This window comes from Megalobrama amblycephala, linkage group LG5 (genome assembly GCF_018812025.1).
Source record: "Megalobrama amblycephala isolate DHTTF-2021 linkage group LG5, ASM1881202v1, whole genome shotgun sequence".
Lineage (NCBI taxonomy): Eukaryota > Metazoa > Chordata > Actinopteri > Cypriniformes > Xenocyprididae > Megalobrama > Megalobrama amblycephala.
The window spans coordinates 654,116-669,894 of record NC_063048.1 but is presented as its reverse complement, the minus strand read 5'-3'; the positions used below and the strand labels follow the sequence as shown (position 1 = coordinate 669,894).

The following is a 15,779-nucleotide window of genomic DNA, read 5'->3' as shown; positions in this document are numbered from 1 at the left end:
TGGAGGAGTGCAGGGGGTGTGTCCTCAATAGTCCTGCAGTAAGTCATGTGATGTGTGAATGTGATTGAGGAATGTGCAGGGTAAAAATTCAACTGAAATTGCATTAAATCTGGTTGTTTTAATCAAAATGATGCTGCAAATTTTTTTTTTTTCAACTACATTTAAGTAGCCTATAGACTAACCTGCAATTTTGCAAATTCCCTGTTTATTCCCATTAATTCCCGTTAATTCCCATATATTCCCATTAATTCCCATGCTCCTCTCTTCCCAGTCTGTCAGTAACGCTCTGTTTACTTCCTGTCTCTATGAAGCCCCTCCTTCTGAAAAGCACAATGTGCTCTGATTGGTCGGCTGGAGCAGTGTGTTGTGATTGGTGTTTGGGAAATGCCCCGCCCCTTACCATAACCGCCAGTTTCAACACACTACTGACTAACTCAACCAGGCCCCGCCCCTTTATTCAGCGCATGAATTATTTAAATGAGGAACATTGTGAAGATGGAGTTCAGAAACACTGACACTGATGTAGAGAAGAACTCTTCATGCTCAAACAGCAACATTACACACTAAACAAAGATGAAGATGGAAAAAGCATATTAGGTGCTCTTCAAAGATAAATTGGACAGTATTCACTTTTTAATGCACATTCCTGGTCTTATTATGCACAATTCATATTTCAGTCAGAAAGACATCACATTACAGAATTCAAATGGCTCATGAATGCCTTTTCATTTTAGCGTTAAAGATGCACTCAGTAACTGTTTGTTTAATCACTTTAACTATAAAATAATTCCACCTAATGAAACTTAAAAATGTAAGTTCAGTTGCTGCCTTGAACTTTCACAGTCAAATTGGCTGTAATTTCCACTCATGTTTTAAAGTATACTTTGATTTGAAGGTATATGTACGAACTGCATCCAGTCAGATTATTGGTATCATTCAGAATATTTCATCCAGATCGGGCTACATTACGCCAGCATTTGGTGGGAGGGGGTTAGTCTATTATAATAGTCTATTTTAAGTCCATTTTGAAAATGTAAACTCATCACAGTGCGTTCTGAGATTGCCACATCTGCATAAGGCTTTGTGCAATGCTTCAATATTTTGATCAAACAATATATCTTATATGGCAGCTTAATTTTGCTACAGCTTTTTTTTAATCACAAGCATGACTATGATGTCTTAAAATGTTGTGGTTTGATTTGTCTTGTCTTAAAGTACTCAGTTTCTCAACAAGTATAATGTTTTCATTTATGATTCCTCTGCTATCTACAAGGGTTTTGTACTTGTTTTCTGTTTGTTAATAATTTTGCTTCAGTGTAACATCATGGGTGACAGTCCACAAAAGACTTTCTATGTGCTGTGAGTTCATGTCACACAGGCTGTTAATGCAATATATGACATATTCTTGCACTCGCCTCGAGGCAATTAAAAAACGTAGACAAACATGAAGAAACAATTGAAAGAGAAAATTTTAATTAAATCCTGTGTTTATGAGACTGACGCCCGTGGCTGGTTACTGACAGTTCACATAGTGGGAAAAAAAGATTTGAGTGAAAACTAGGATATGACTTTTTTTCCTTCATTTCTCCTTCCATCTTCATTATGATGAGGCCAATGTGCAAGATGTCATAGTGGAGTTCAAAAGAGGAATGTAATTACCGTGACATTCAAGCTAATGGAGTAGCCGGGCGGCACGGAGTCTGCCTCCATCATCACCCCTCCCGCCACCTTATGCTGCGCTGAGCGCTGAATTATCTGATCTGAGAACAGCGCTGATGCTGACGCTGCCATACGCTTGTGCTCCAGTACATTTCAACAGCTTTACTAGGGAAGAAGAACTGCAGAATGAAATCTGACAAGCTTAATTAGTGGATTAGTGAATATTACAAACTGTAACTATTTACATTACAAAATGTAACTATTTTTCAAAAAATTATGTCTTTTACAGAACAGAAATTTTATAAAAGCAATAAGCCGTTTGTGGCTGTGCATTGCAATGGTTTTTATCACAGTTAATCAGTGGTGGATGAAGTTCAAAAATCCCGTAAATACTGAAGAAGATATTCACTTCTTCTTTTCATTTTGTATCTACAGTAAAACTGATGCCACTTCCTTTCACTTCTTTTCTCTTCTTATTTTTGTATGTACTTAAAGGGTTAGTTCACCCAAAAATGAAAATTCTGTCATTAATTACTCTCCCTCATGTCGTTCCACACCCGTAACACCTTCGTTCATCTTCAGAACACAAATTAAGATATTTTTGATGAAATCCGATGAGGCCTCCATAGCCAGCAATAACATTTCCTCTCTCAAGATCCATTAATGTACTAAAAACATATTTAAATCAGTTCATGAAGCCACGAGAATATTTTTGGAGCGCCAAAAAAACCGACTTATTTAGTGATGGCCGATTTCAAAACACTGCTTCAGGAAGATTCAGAGCACAAATGAATCAGTGTGTCGAATCAGCGGTTCGGAGCGCCAAAGTCACTTCAGCATTTTGTATAGCACAATGGTAATTCAAAGTGCTTTACATAAAGATGAAGAATAAAAAATAGAACATAAGGAATAGAAATAACAGTAAAAACAGATAATTTTGCTATCTGGATGGAAGAGCTTGGAAGTCTTAGGGAGTTTTTGTTGTTGTTGTTGTCCGTCAGAGCGGATCTAAACGGATCTTCCTCACACGACAGTAACCATGACATTCTTCTCCTGTTTGTTATCATTAATGTTCATTGGGATGTTTAGTGTTCTACTCTGTTATTTAGCACGTTTATTGCATTATTTTAGTGTCATGTATGTTATGCTGATGGTGTTTTGTCTTTGTGACTGCAGGTGTGTGCAGGATCATTCATACTCACAGACCCTTACAGTAACAATCATGCATTATAGTCTTTAAGCACTGTAACAGTGGCCACACACCACAGACCCTTTTATGTGCATTATTTGCCCACAATACAAAATTTTACTGTGCTATAGTTTTAATTTATTTTCAGACTCAGTCTTGGTTTTGGTGTTTTATTATTTGTTGTTGGCACCAGAACCTCAGTTTATAGTTTTGTTCTTTTGTGCACATCATGTCTCAGAATGACAATAAACCTTCCTTGAGTCCTTGAACATTATGTCACTAATGATATATGGTTATTATAAGTTGTAAAACACTGGAAAGATTGTCATTTTTTACAGTGAATTTCTTGCAATCACAACTGCCAGTTTTTTTTGTTTTTTTTTACAGTATGAGTTATGAACTTTTAAAAATACTTGAGAGAATGCACAAACCATATGTTGTTGTAAGTGTGTAAGCATTGCCTACAGGTTTGATCTGTAACCCATAACTAGCAGGACAGTTTTCAGCAGATGCAGAAAGTGCTGATATGCATTTCTGGACATCTCCCAAAGTGCCCATTACACCAGAGGCAGCGAGAACACTATGAGATCGCACTCCAGCTGATTCTTACACACATCCTACGAGTAACATTATTTATTTATTCGCTTATTTTTCTGATAACAGTATGTTTAGAATGATTTCTGAAGGATCATGTGACACTGAAGACTGGAGTAATGATGCTGAAAACTCAGCTTTGATCACAGGAATAAATTACAATATGTTCTCATAGAAAACAGATCTTTTCAATTGTAATAATATTTCACAATGTTACTGTTTTTACTGTATTTTTGAGGAGATATATGCGGCTTTGGTGAGCAGATGAGACTTTTTTCAAAAACAAAAAACATTTTAATGTTTCCAAACATCACTTTTTTTTTTTTTTTTTTTTTCAACAAAAAAAAAAAATATTGGCTTTTGTTTGAACATTACAAAACAATAAAGTAAATTAAAAAAAAAAACACAAGAAACCTAGAACAGAACTAAAACATAAAATAAAGTAAGTAAAATACATCATATACATCACATTCCACAGCCTTTTATTATGTAGTTTAATTTTGCTATTTTACCAGTTATTGATTATTCTGCTGGAATACAAGGACTGGATCATATATTGGACATGTCCATTACAAAAGAAAAACAGAGATGGGTATTTCATCATCACAGGTTATCTGATCCACTTGGTTGCAATAGTGTAAAAATGGAGTCCAAATTTGATAAAAGTCTTTTAGTTTCCCTTTAACTACATATGTCAGTTTTTCCAAGGCAAGGTTGTTAGTCATTTCTTTAAACCATTGATTAGGGGATGGTCCTTGTGTCTCCTTCCATTTTAAAGCAATAACACGCTTGGCCTGAAGCAAACTAAAATCAATTAATTTGCGCTTCCTTGCATTCACCTCCAAATTTACTGGATATATATGAAATAAACAAAATTTGGGAGCAAGAGGGACATTTTCTTCAGTCAGTTTACCAATCATAAGAACAATCTCCTTCCAGAATCCTTGAATCTCATTGCACTCCCATATACAGTGATAAAGGGTACCAATTTCTTGTTTACATTTTAAACAACTGTCTGGAATATTGGGATTAAATTTATGTAATTTGACTGGGGTAAGAAGGAGCCATTTATAGTGCAGCAATTCACACCTATTGACACTGTTGTTTTGTGCAAATAAACAAGATTCCATCCATTCTTCTTTAGAAAGATCTCCAAACATCACTTCTGACAGGTTCTGTGTATGTGTACTGATCTTCACCAATCTTAATGAAAAGTGCAATGAGTGATCTGGCCTCCAGAGGCAGTATACGCTACACAGAGAACAAAGCTGCACGTCCCTGTGCTGCTCATATGTGCTGCTGGAAGACAGTCCAGAGATGCATCAGAAACAAACCATATTCATTACCCAGAATTACATTAACCCTCCAATAATATGATCAAATCTATTCACGTGATCTATGTAGGTGATGTGTGCGTTTTTATTTAATTTAGGTTGGTGTTCACTCAGTCTGCTTTAGATTACAATCGAGCTGAAGCTGTTGTGCATGTGTTTTAAGCATGTTTTGTGTATATGCATGCTTATGTGAGATTCTGAACGTGTGTGTGTTTCCTGTCGGCAGCGTCTGAGAGCCGTGTGCTCACGTGCGCGGCGGTGTGGAGGATGCCCCCGGAATGGGAATCAGGCAGCCACGAGTCCCCCGATGATTCATCAAACAACCCGCAGACCTTGGAGCTTCTCTGTCACCTTGACAACACGGCCCATGGCAGCGTGGCCTGGTACGCCACACGCTATCGATTCAGCCTTGCAGCTTCCCCATTCACCTCCCTCTTTCCTAGCTTTGCTATCGTCCTCGTCATGGCTTTTATTTCCATTTCTCTCTCTGCCTCGCTTTGTCTCCGTCTCTTGCAGCATTTTGGCTCTGCCTCCCTTCGATCTATTGTTCTGTTCTGTTCTAGATGCTACAGAAATCTATTTGCACTGTATTTCATGCACCCATCTGTTCGGTTTTATTTTCAACCTCCGCCTGTTTCTTTTGTCTCAGCTGCACGCTTTATTTCATGCACCATAATTCACAACACAGAATAAAGAAAAAAATCCTGCTTGTGTTTTGAAGCTTTTGCCAAATGGCAGGCCATCATACTCGCATCCATCAGATGAGGGAGTTGCACACATACTAATGGATCTTTGCTTCAGCTGAACTAAAAAATTCAACAAATTCAGATCTCCTGCTCACTGTATTGGAACATAAATGGCCAAGTTAAAGCTTAAAAGAATAGTTCATACGAAAATTTCAATCGTTTACTCATCATCATGTGGTTCTAGTTCAAAACCCATCTGATTTTTTTTTTTCTTCCGTGAACACAAAAACAGATGTTATGCAGAATGACCCAGCTGCTCTTTTCCATACCACCAAAAAAAGAAATTTAATTTCTTATTAAACTCTAAATAAGAAACTAAAACTGCCAGTAGGTGTCAGTAAATGTCTTAAAGTCGGCATGAAATCAAAATTGAAAAGTGAATATTATTAGTCTTGTGGTGAACAATTCATCAAGTAAATACACAGAAAAAAATTGTTTGTCATGGTAATCTTCAATCAAAATCTAAAAAGTTACTTCCGGTCTGGAATGGCGTTCCTTCTCAGATGACGTCAGTTTGACGGCTTGGGTTGAAAATGCGTAAACCACTCCTCTGCAACCGTTCGTCTGCTATGAGCGAGAGATGGAGAGGAGGAGCGCTGAAGTAAAACTCCACCCTCTATTCAATATTCTGTTTCACTTGGAAATACGTCACAACACTGGAGAAAAGACGTTTGAACTTCCGGTTCACGGGGACTTTAATGATGAAGTCGTTCATTAATTCATTCGATTCATTCTAATGGCCGATTCATTTGTGAAGTAAATGGTTCTCTTCAGGCTTGTTGGACTTGAAGCGGTGCTGCACACACCGATTGGTGTATGACATCAAAGTAGTAATCGCTCTCACCGTACTTTGATATCATACACCTATCGGTCTTTGTAGCGCCGCAGCCGCTTCAAGTCCAGTAAGTCTTTTATGAATGGTCTGCTGAATCTTTGATTTAACTCGGTTCCTTCGAAATATTGATTCGAACAGTTCTGCTTAGTGCAACAGGTCTGCTTTGTCTTTGAATTTTCATTTGCAAAATTGAACAAATAAAATAAAATAACACAATAGTATTTACTGAACTGTTGTATAAAACCAGTATTGCATTTGCACGCTTTATATAGGCTATAGGACAAAAACAGCACTCATGTAATATTGCACTCGTTATTCGTGTGATGTTGCTTAACTCTTATGATCTAAATATGAGACAAAAACTCAAACGGGGCATTTTTGCCCCAATATCTTTCTGACTGCCTTCTATAGGCTTCATCATGCAGTTGTAGCTCTGCATCATATTTGTCACCAATCAACTGTATGAAATATCAGATGAACTATATAGGTCTGGGGCAGGGCAAGTTCATTAAATGCATTAAAAATGTATTAATTTTTACCCTAACTAATTACTCTAATTAACGCGTTAAATCGACAGCCCCAGTTAGAACCGATGTCTTTTGGGGCCAAACTTGGTGCAACATTTTGCAACTTTGAATATGCATAAGCACGAATGAGGCTTGCAGCAGCCTTTTACTCTGTCCTCAAAAATTGCTTGATTGAAGATGTTCCTGGTAACCTCGTTTCCCCCATCATTCATCCGTCTGACAGGGGACAGTATATACCGCCCTGGGGCCATCGACAGCAGATGCCAGATTGATTAGACAAACTGCAATGGCTTGAACTATAACGTAGACGCCTTATAAAAACGCAGTGTTTGATAAACAATAGCATGATGATGAATCAGTATGCCAGAATCACAATAAACCCTGAATAACCCACATGTAGCTCTGCTAACGTGAGACTGACGTAATGATGGAACATTTCTTAGCCAATGCATCCATGACCTTGAACGGCATGGCAGATATTTTTTTCATCTGTTGTCTTTGCTGGAGAATTAGTCAACTTTCGAGCATTTGATATATTGTTTCCCCCCGACTCTGATTACTGTATAAGTAATCTACAAACATGTGGAGGAGAGCAGGGCGCAACCTAACACGTTTTACCCAAACAGCTTACTGAAGAATATTGCAAGCAGTCTATTATAACAGTCAACAATATTTGCGGTACACAATGTCAGGTTTCAAGTAACCTTTATTAGTACATTAGCTAGAGCAGAAGTGAAATGCAGAAAAGTTTTTTTTTTAAATAGTTTAGATAAGAAGTGCCTTTGGTTTTGGCAGATCAGGTGGAGGTTGGTAGCACATTCAATCAAAGACAAACAGAGAATGGACAAAATAAAGTTGTGCAATTTACATATAAATGCACCGGAGACAACAGAAAAACATATAGAGAGCAGCAGCTTTCGTTTCTGCTCTGACAGCCGCAAGACTGGCCGAACACTGTGAGTGTGTGTTAGAAATCAGGAATGGTGAGAGAACATTGTGCTTGGTACATTTTTCGTCTTCAAGCCAAACTTGGGTCTTCAGCCAACAAAGTGTAAATCCCGTCTGGCTAGAGCGTGTCCCATAATGTTTACGCATTAGGTCAGTAGGTGGCGAGTCAATGGTCTTTTGTGGCTGTTTGAACACATTCGACCACATGAGCGTCTACACTAAGAAAGCAATCCGGTTGAATGTTTTTTATTAAATACCCATGGAAGTGGTCAATAGTGGACAAGCTCAAAATGTTTTACATCCCATTTACACCTTGTCCACTTGTGATCTGATCGACCAAAATCTTAATACCAGGTGGAAACAGGGCCATGGAGACATCAGACTCTGTGAGAGGACAGAAGGAGGAAATTGGGGGTTGGTTGTGGATGTGTGCTGTACAGAACTGGTTGCTGATGGTCACTACCTTATCTGTGAAAAAGGTGGCAAAGTCCTCAGCAGTCAGAGAGATAGTGGGAAGACAAAGGCGATAATGTGAACAATTTGGAGGAGAAGGAGAGAAGGCATTGATACTGGCTCGGATTGGCTACATCTTTTGACGTATGCCTTTACCTCTCTGCAGCACTCAGCTTGGTCCAGTGGTCACAAAGAGTATCGATGAGCAAGTTGCTAGAGGGTATCGCACATTCTGGAGAGGAAAGGACAGGTATTTTCAGTGTTAAATTGGAGTATGTATAGAATCATTCACATCAAGTAAGAAGTAATTAGAGGAGGAAAGGGATGCAGGCACCACAGAGAAGAAGCATGTGGGGGAGAGAGTGCAAAGGTTAGCAAAGGTTACAACAAGAAAAACTAGCTGTTTCCCTGCTTAGTGTGCACCTGGGGTGTGCTTTCTTCTAAGGTCAAACAATGCCAGAAGAGCTAGGAAGTCAGCTGCTTGAGGTTTGTCCAGGTGAAGTGGAGAGCTATTCTCAGGGAAAGAGAACAACAGCATATCTAGCACCTCGAGGAAGATGCCGGTTGACCTGGAGGACAATAAATGACAACAACGTAAAGTTGGGCTGGATTGACAAAAGTGGTGTTATGATATTAATATGATACATTAAAAGGGGCCTATTATGCTCTTTTGGTTTTACCTTTCCGTAAGTGTTGTAATCTGCAGAGTTACAAAGCACAAAGTCCATGCCAAAGTGAGTTAATTTCTCCAACAGAAGACTCTTCCTTGCCATTGTCCTGCCATTGTTTCTTTGACATTGCTCCATCAACATGTAAAACATTTGCACAATGTCCGCCTACTGGCTACTTTGGCTCACCCTCAAACAAACGAACTTTAGTTATAAGGCTGGGAAGAGTTTTTTGCTATGAGTAAACACCGTGTTTTTGTTTGTTTGTTTGTATGTAAGGGCAAAACATCATTACATGGACTTCCAAAAGGATAAAATAAAATGTATTTTAATTGTATTTTAATGCACTCAGCAGTACATTTTGTTGTGTTGTGTGCTGTGAGGATCAATGCAGCTCAGCATGTTAATGGACATACAATTCACAAATCACATCTGAAATGTAAGAGAAGTATCAAATAACCACCACTGTGAAACGTCCTGCACAAGTCGTGCTTGAGAAGGTGGTTCAAGTCAATCAGCTTGTTGCTCTTGACTGTCATGATCGGATTTGGGCTTGAACTGATATGGCAAAAGTGATGCCTTAGTGTAGTTACAGTTACAGTGTTTACATCTCCTTTTTAAAGCACCGAGAGCTGAAACGTGCAGGTTATAGTAAAGGGCGTTACGTTTCCGACACACACTCTAGGCGTCTCCAAACTTGGCCCTGGAGGGTCACTGTCCGGCAGAGTTTAGCTCCAGCTTGCCTCAACACACCTGCCTGGAAGTTCCTAGTATGCCTAATCAGACTTTGAGTAGCTGGTTCAGGTGTGTTTATTTGAGGTTGGAGCTAAACTCTGCAGGACAGTGGCCCTCCAGGACCGAGTTTGGAGACCCCTGCTCTAAGCAGTAGACCAACATTCATGTAAACATATTCTTGTAGACCCCTAAACAAAATTATGAACCTGTAATTGAGCATAATAGGGGACCTTTAGTGCAGAGAGAAGAGAAAAGAGTGAATTACGAAGTCTTTTAAATTAGAAAACCTGTCTACCCACCTTGTCCAGTAGGACAGGAGGACTGTGTGTAAAAGTCCAGGTCAATGGTCTAAATGGTTCATCAGCAGCCTGAAGGCCACAACAGCAGTTTAGGCCACCTGTCACAAGCTGAAAGGTTGGTTGAGAGCAGTCAACCAGTCACGTCTGCTTGGAAGGCACAAGGCCTGCATGGCACCAAAGGGTATTTTGACTGTTGTTGGTGTATGTGGTTGGGTAAACAGGTTAGCAACTTTCACCAGAGCTATGAAGCTACGGTTGCCTTTATCATCTCTGGCAAGAAAGTTAATGTAGTACAAGGACATCAGATACCCATGCTGGGGTGGGGGAGGATGTCTGGGGTGTGTTTCAACTTTTGAAAGAGCTGGTGAACAGCCAGGACCAGAAACCAGGTCCTTGCATCTGCACATGGCTGGCATAAGATTTGCAAGATTTGGCCAGTGACTGTTGAAAAAGGGCTGGTAGGCAAAGTGTATGCTGATTTAGGTAAGGTTGTTTGGGATTTACAGTTTTTCTTCAAGGCCCTCAGCACATTGGCCATGACAGGGTCTCAGTCCTGGAGGGTCGCTGTCCTGCAGAGTTTAGCTCCAACTTGCCTCAACACACCTGCCTTGAAGTTTCTAGTATGCCTAATTAGACCTTGATTAGCTGGTTCAGGTGTGTTTAATTGGGGTTGGAGTTAAACTCTGACATTATTCTTTTGGAGATGACTGGTCTTTGGGAGGATCATTTGGAAAAAGCCCATGATAGGAAAATGGAACCATGAGAAGTAAAAGTAATATCAAGCTGAAAAACCTTCAAGATGTCTTATAAAGACAGGATGGCATGTCAAACAGCATAGTGCCGTGACCTGATCAATTGTACCTTACCTGGGTGAGGGTGACGATGTTGATCAGAGAAGCGTGGCTGGGTTGTGTAGTGACAAAAATCATTTGGTTGGCTTTTGGCAGCATTGCCAGAGAAAGTCATGGATTTAGGACCAACACTTAGTGGCAGCCAGTGTAGAGACCCACATGTAATTGATGATCCAAAGCTTTGGTGTAAGTCGATTGGTGGAATTTTATATGTATGATTTGCACTAATCTAATCATGTAATAGAAAAAGCTGGACAAGGAGCAAAATGGATCATTGGTTGTAGAAGGACTTGATTTTCCTTGCACTGTAAACCATAAAGCAGCAGAACTATGCAGTTGCTGCACTGTGGTTCACATCAAAGATGATCATATTGAGGTTTATTTTACGGACTTTCATATTTACACTTAATTCATTTATATAGGCTGTATGGATTCAGGGTTATGTCTGTCTCTTTTGTGTGCAATGAGAGTTTCATAATGTGTTTGCTGATGTGATATCAGCTGTTTAAGATGAATGACATGTCTTGCTTCCTCATATCCCTCATTCTCACAGATTGCTCTTGCTTAAAGGATTAGTTCACTTTAAAATGAAAATTACCCCAAGCTTCACTCACCCTCAAGCCATCCTAGGTGTATATATGACTTTCTTCTTTCTTATGAAAACAATCTGAGTTATATTAATAAATATCCTGATGCATCCGAGCTTTATAATGGCAGTGAAAGGGACCAACGAGTATGAGCTGAAGAAAGTTCATCCATCCAAAGCAAAACATAGTCCACACGGCTTCGGGGTGGAGGTGGGGGGTAATAAAGTCATTCTGAAGTGAAGTGATGCATTTGTGTAAGAAAAATATCAATATTTAAAAAGTTATAAAGTAAAATATCTAGCTTCCACCAGACTGCCTTCCATATTCAACTTGCGAAGAAAGTGTAAAACTCTCGCAGTTCAAAACGCTTATGCTATGTCCTACATCTTCCCTATTCAACTTACGAAAAATATTCTGTATTCAACTTTTTCTGTAAGTGGAATACGGAAGGTGGTCTGGCGGAAGCTAGATATTTTACTTCATAACTTGTTAAATATGAATATTTTCTTACACAAACGCATCGCTTCACTTCAGAAGGCCTTCATTAACCCCCCGGAGCTGTGTGAAGTACGTTTATGTTGGATGGATGAACTTTCTTCAGGTCACAGTCGTTGATCCCGCTCACTGCCATTATAAAGCTTGAATGCTTCAGGATATTTATTAATATAACTCCAATTGTGTTCATCAGAAAGAAGAAAGTCATATATACACCTAGGATGGCTTGAGGGTGTGTAAAGCTTGGGCTAATTTTCATTTTAAAGTGAACTAATCCTTTAACAACACATTATCCTTGTTGTTGCTCAGTCAGCCAAAGACAAAATTCACGCATACCTGCCCCAAAGAAAAAAGAAACTGTTGTCGTTGTTATTGTACATGTTGATCAAATAGTCAAGACTAGTGTTAAAGTGCAGGTAATGTTCATACCTTTCACAGACTTTCTCTGTTCTCTCTCTCAAATACATATGTTTTGAAAACATTCCAATTTAGGCTCCCCTGAAGAAAATAGACGAAATATCAATGTACCCCCCAAAAAAGACTTGTTGTCACCTCCTGTTTTATGTTTTTATGTTTTTTTTTTTTTTTTCATCTCACAGAATAGAATTGCTTCATTTTGAAAGCTAGTGGACGCCTCTTAATCAATGCCCATTGAGCACTTTGTGGCCAATGGAGCATTTGTGAGAATTTGTGCACAGGACGTGCTGAGCGCACAGTGATGGCAGCGTGAGACAGGCTAATGGCTGTGTGATGGGTTATCAGAGCCACCGCTGCTAGATCAATTGAAGCCTGAGAAGAAACGAAAGCAAACTGTGTTATATAGGTCAGTCAATACTTTCAGTAATGACGGAGTAATCTCTGCGATGTTCGGAGGCCAGTCGATGCTCGCACACCTTTTATATTGTGGACTTTTGCTACACATGGGTTCCCTTGCAATACCTCACTCTCCTCCTACTTTGCCTTCTTCCCTCAGATCAAACTTGAATCATTTACCGTTTACCCAAGCATCTAATATACACTTCTTCTATATACACTATATTGCCAAAAGTATTGGGACACCCCTCCAAATCATTGAATTCAGGTGTTCCAATCACTTCATGTCCACAGGTGTATAAATCAAGCACTAGGCATGCAGACTGCTTCTACAAACATTTATGAAAGAATGGGTCACTCTCAGGAGCTCAGTGAATTCAAGTGTGGTACCGTGATAGGTTGCCACCTGTGCAATAAGTCCATTCGTGAAATTTCCTCACTACTAAATATTCCACGATCAGCTGTTAGTGGTGTCATAACAAAGTGGAAGAAATTGGGAACAACAGCCACGTAAAATCACAGAGCGGGGTCAGCACATGCTGAGGCACACAGAAGTCCCCAACTTTCTGCAAACTTCATGTGGCCCTTCAGATTAGCTCAAGAACAGTGCGTAGAGAGCTTCATGGAATGGGTTTCCATGGCCGAGCAGCTGCATCCAAGCCTTACATCACCAAGTGCAATGCAAAGCGTCAGATGCAGTGGTGTAAAGCAGCCGCCACTGGACTCTAGTGCAATGGAGACGTGTTCTCTGGAGTGACCAATCACGCTTCTCTGTCTGGCAATCCGATGGACGAGTCTGGGTTTGGCTGTTGCCAGGGAAACGATACTTGCCTGACTGCATTGTGCCAAGTGTAAAGGTTGGTGGAGGGGGATTATGGTGTGGGGTTGTTTTTCAGGGGTTGGGCTTGACCCTTAGTTCCAGTGAAAGGAACTCTTAATGCTTCAGCATACCAAGACATTTTGGACAATTTCATGCTCCCAACTTTGTGGGAACAGTTTGGGGATGACCTTCCTGTTCCAACATGACTGCGCACCAGTGCACAAAGCAAGGTCCATAAAGACATGGATGAGTGAGTTTGGTGTGGAGGAACTTGACTGGCCTGGAGAGAGTCCTGACCTCAACCCGACAGAACACCTTTGGGATGAATTAGAGCGGAGACTGTGAGCCAGGCCTTCTCGCCAACATCACTGCCTGACCTCACAAATGTGCTTCTAGAAGAATGGTCAAAAATTCCCATAAACACACTCTAAACCTTGTGGAAAGCCTTCCCAGAAGAGTTGAGGCTGTTATAGCTGTAAAGGGTGGGCCGACTCCATATTAAACCCTACAGATTAAGAATGGGATATCATTAAAGTTCATGTGTTCATTAAAGACGCCTGTCTTTAAGTGCATTGCCAAAAACTTTTGGCAATATAGTGTATGTATTACCTTAACATTTTCTGATGTCTGGATAGCTAATGATGGTAGACTGTGTAGTTTGGTTAATTGCCCTACACTTCATACCCATATCAACATTCCTCATACATATGTAAAAAGCACCATTCAAACATTGTATTAAATACTAACTTCCATGAAATAGCTTTGAATGTGTGGTCAGCCATTGTCAATGTCCTCTCTCATGTCTTCTGCAGTGTATTATGGGAGCCCATGGGTGATGGAAAGCGTGTGATATCTCTGGCTGAAAACCATGTGCTGCTCTGGGACCTTCAGGAGAGCTCCAGCAAGGCCACAGTAAGATTCATTATTTTCATAATTGCCGTGTTTCACAGCCCTTCTCTCAGTACTGCAGCTGTGACACTGGCACCGCATATCACCATGTTCAGTTCCTTAACATTCATTTACATCTCGCATCTCTATGAGTTTCTTTTTTCGAAAAAAGTTCATGTGTTTTTTGTGGGGTTTTTTTTTCATAAAATGAAAGCATATCATGACCAATGGATGTCAAGCTCTGAAAATGACAAAAAAGCAAAAATCTCACACTGTATGTGCATTTTAAGATTTCTGGAGCGTAAAAAATGGATAACAGTAGCTTTAAAACCATGCCAGTCTTTATCATTTTTTGTCTATGTCAGTAAACACAGCCATGAAAAATTTTATGTAAAATAGCATTTTGGTTTAGAATGACACATTTTGAATTGGTAAATGATAACAGATTTTCATTTTTAGTTGAACTACTCATTTAAATTATGAGCACAGACCAGCCATTGACCAGTGTTATTTTATTGTCATTCAGATACTATTATAATTGTTATTTATTATATTTCAGTTTTTATTTTTATATTTTCAATTTTTTTTTTTCATTTTGGTTAAAGTTTTAGTAATATTGTTGTGTGTTTTGACTTTTTTTGCTTTTTTTTTTTTTACATGTCTATATATTTTTAAATTTTTTATTTCATTGTAGTTGTTTTAGTGCACCAATTTAAACATGACAGTGAGAAATGTTGGGAAACATGAGTTTAAGTTTTTTATATTTTATATTTTTTATTTCAGTTAAAGTTTATTTTATTTCATGTAACAGAAATGTTTTTTTTTTTTTTTTTTTTAATAGTTTTAGTTTTAGTTAACTATAAAAACTGTGCCATATATATATATATATATATATATATATATATATATATATATATATATATATATATATATATATATATATATATATATATATATATATATATATATATATATATATATATATACGATCGCCTGTGCTTCTAACACATCAACTTTGAGGACAAAATGTTCACTTGTTGCCTAATATATCCACCCACTAACAGGTGTCGTGATGAAGAGATGATCAGTGTTATTCACTTCACCTGTCAGTGCTCATAATGTTATGCCTGCGATATATAATATAATATAATATAATATGTATGTTACCAGCAATGTGTGAAAAGCAGATATTGTATAGACTGCCAAGGGAATATATAGAATGCGTGAAGTTTGTAGGCAAAGTATGAAATGTCTGTTTTTTGTGATTATGTTGCATGCTTTTCCTAGGTATTCTATACATTACCTAAGTATTATACAGATTGACAAGCCGGCTGGCCC

At 38.8% G+C, this 15,779-nt stretch overlaps 1 protein-coding gene across 1 annotated transcript in view; it reads left to right on the top strand.

The window, feature by feature from the left end:
* Nucleotides 1-15,779, top strand: part of eipr1 (EARP complex and GARP complex interacting protein 1) — a 43,083-nt gene that overhangs the window by 6,804 nt on the left and 20,500 nt on the right. Inside the window, exons 4-5 of the mRNA XM_048190329.1 lie at nucleotides 5,003-5,159; nucleotides 14,366-14,465. Coding sequence (XP_048046286.1) covers nucleotides 5,003-5,159; nucleotides 14,366-14,465 — 257 coding nt within the window. The remainder of the gene's footprint in view (nucleotides 1-5,002; nucleotides 5,160-14,365; nucleotides 14,466-15,779) is intronic.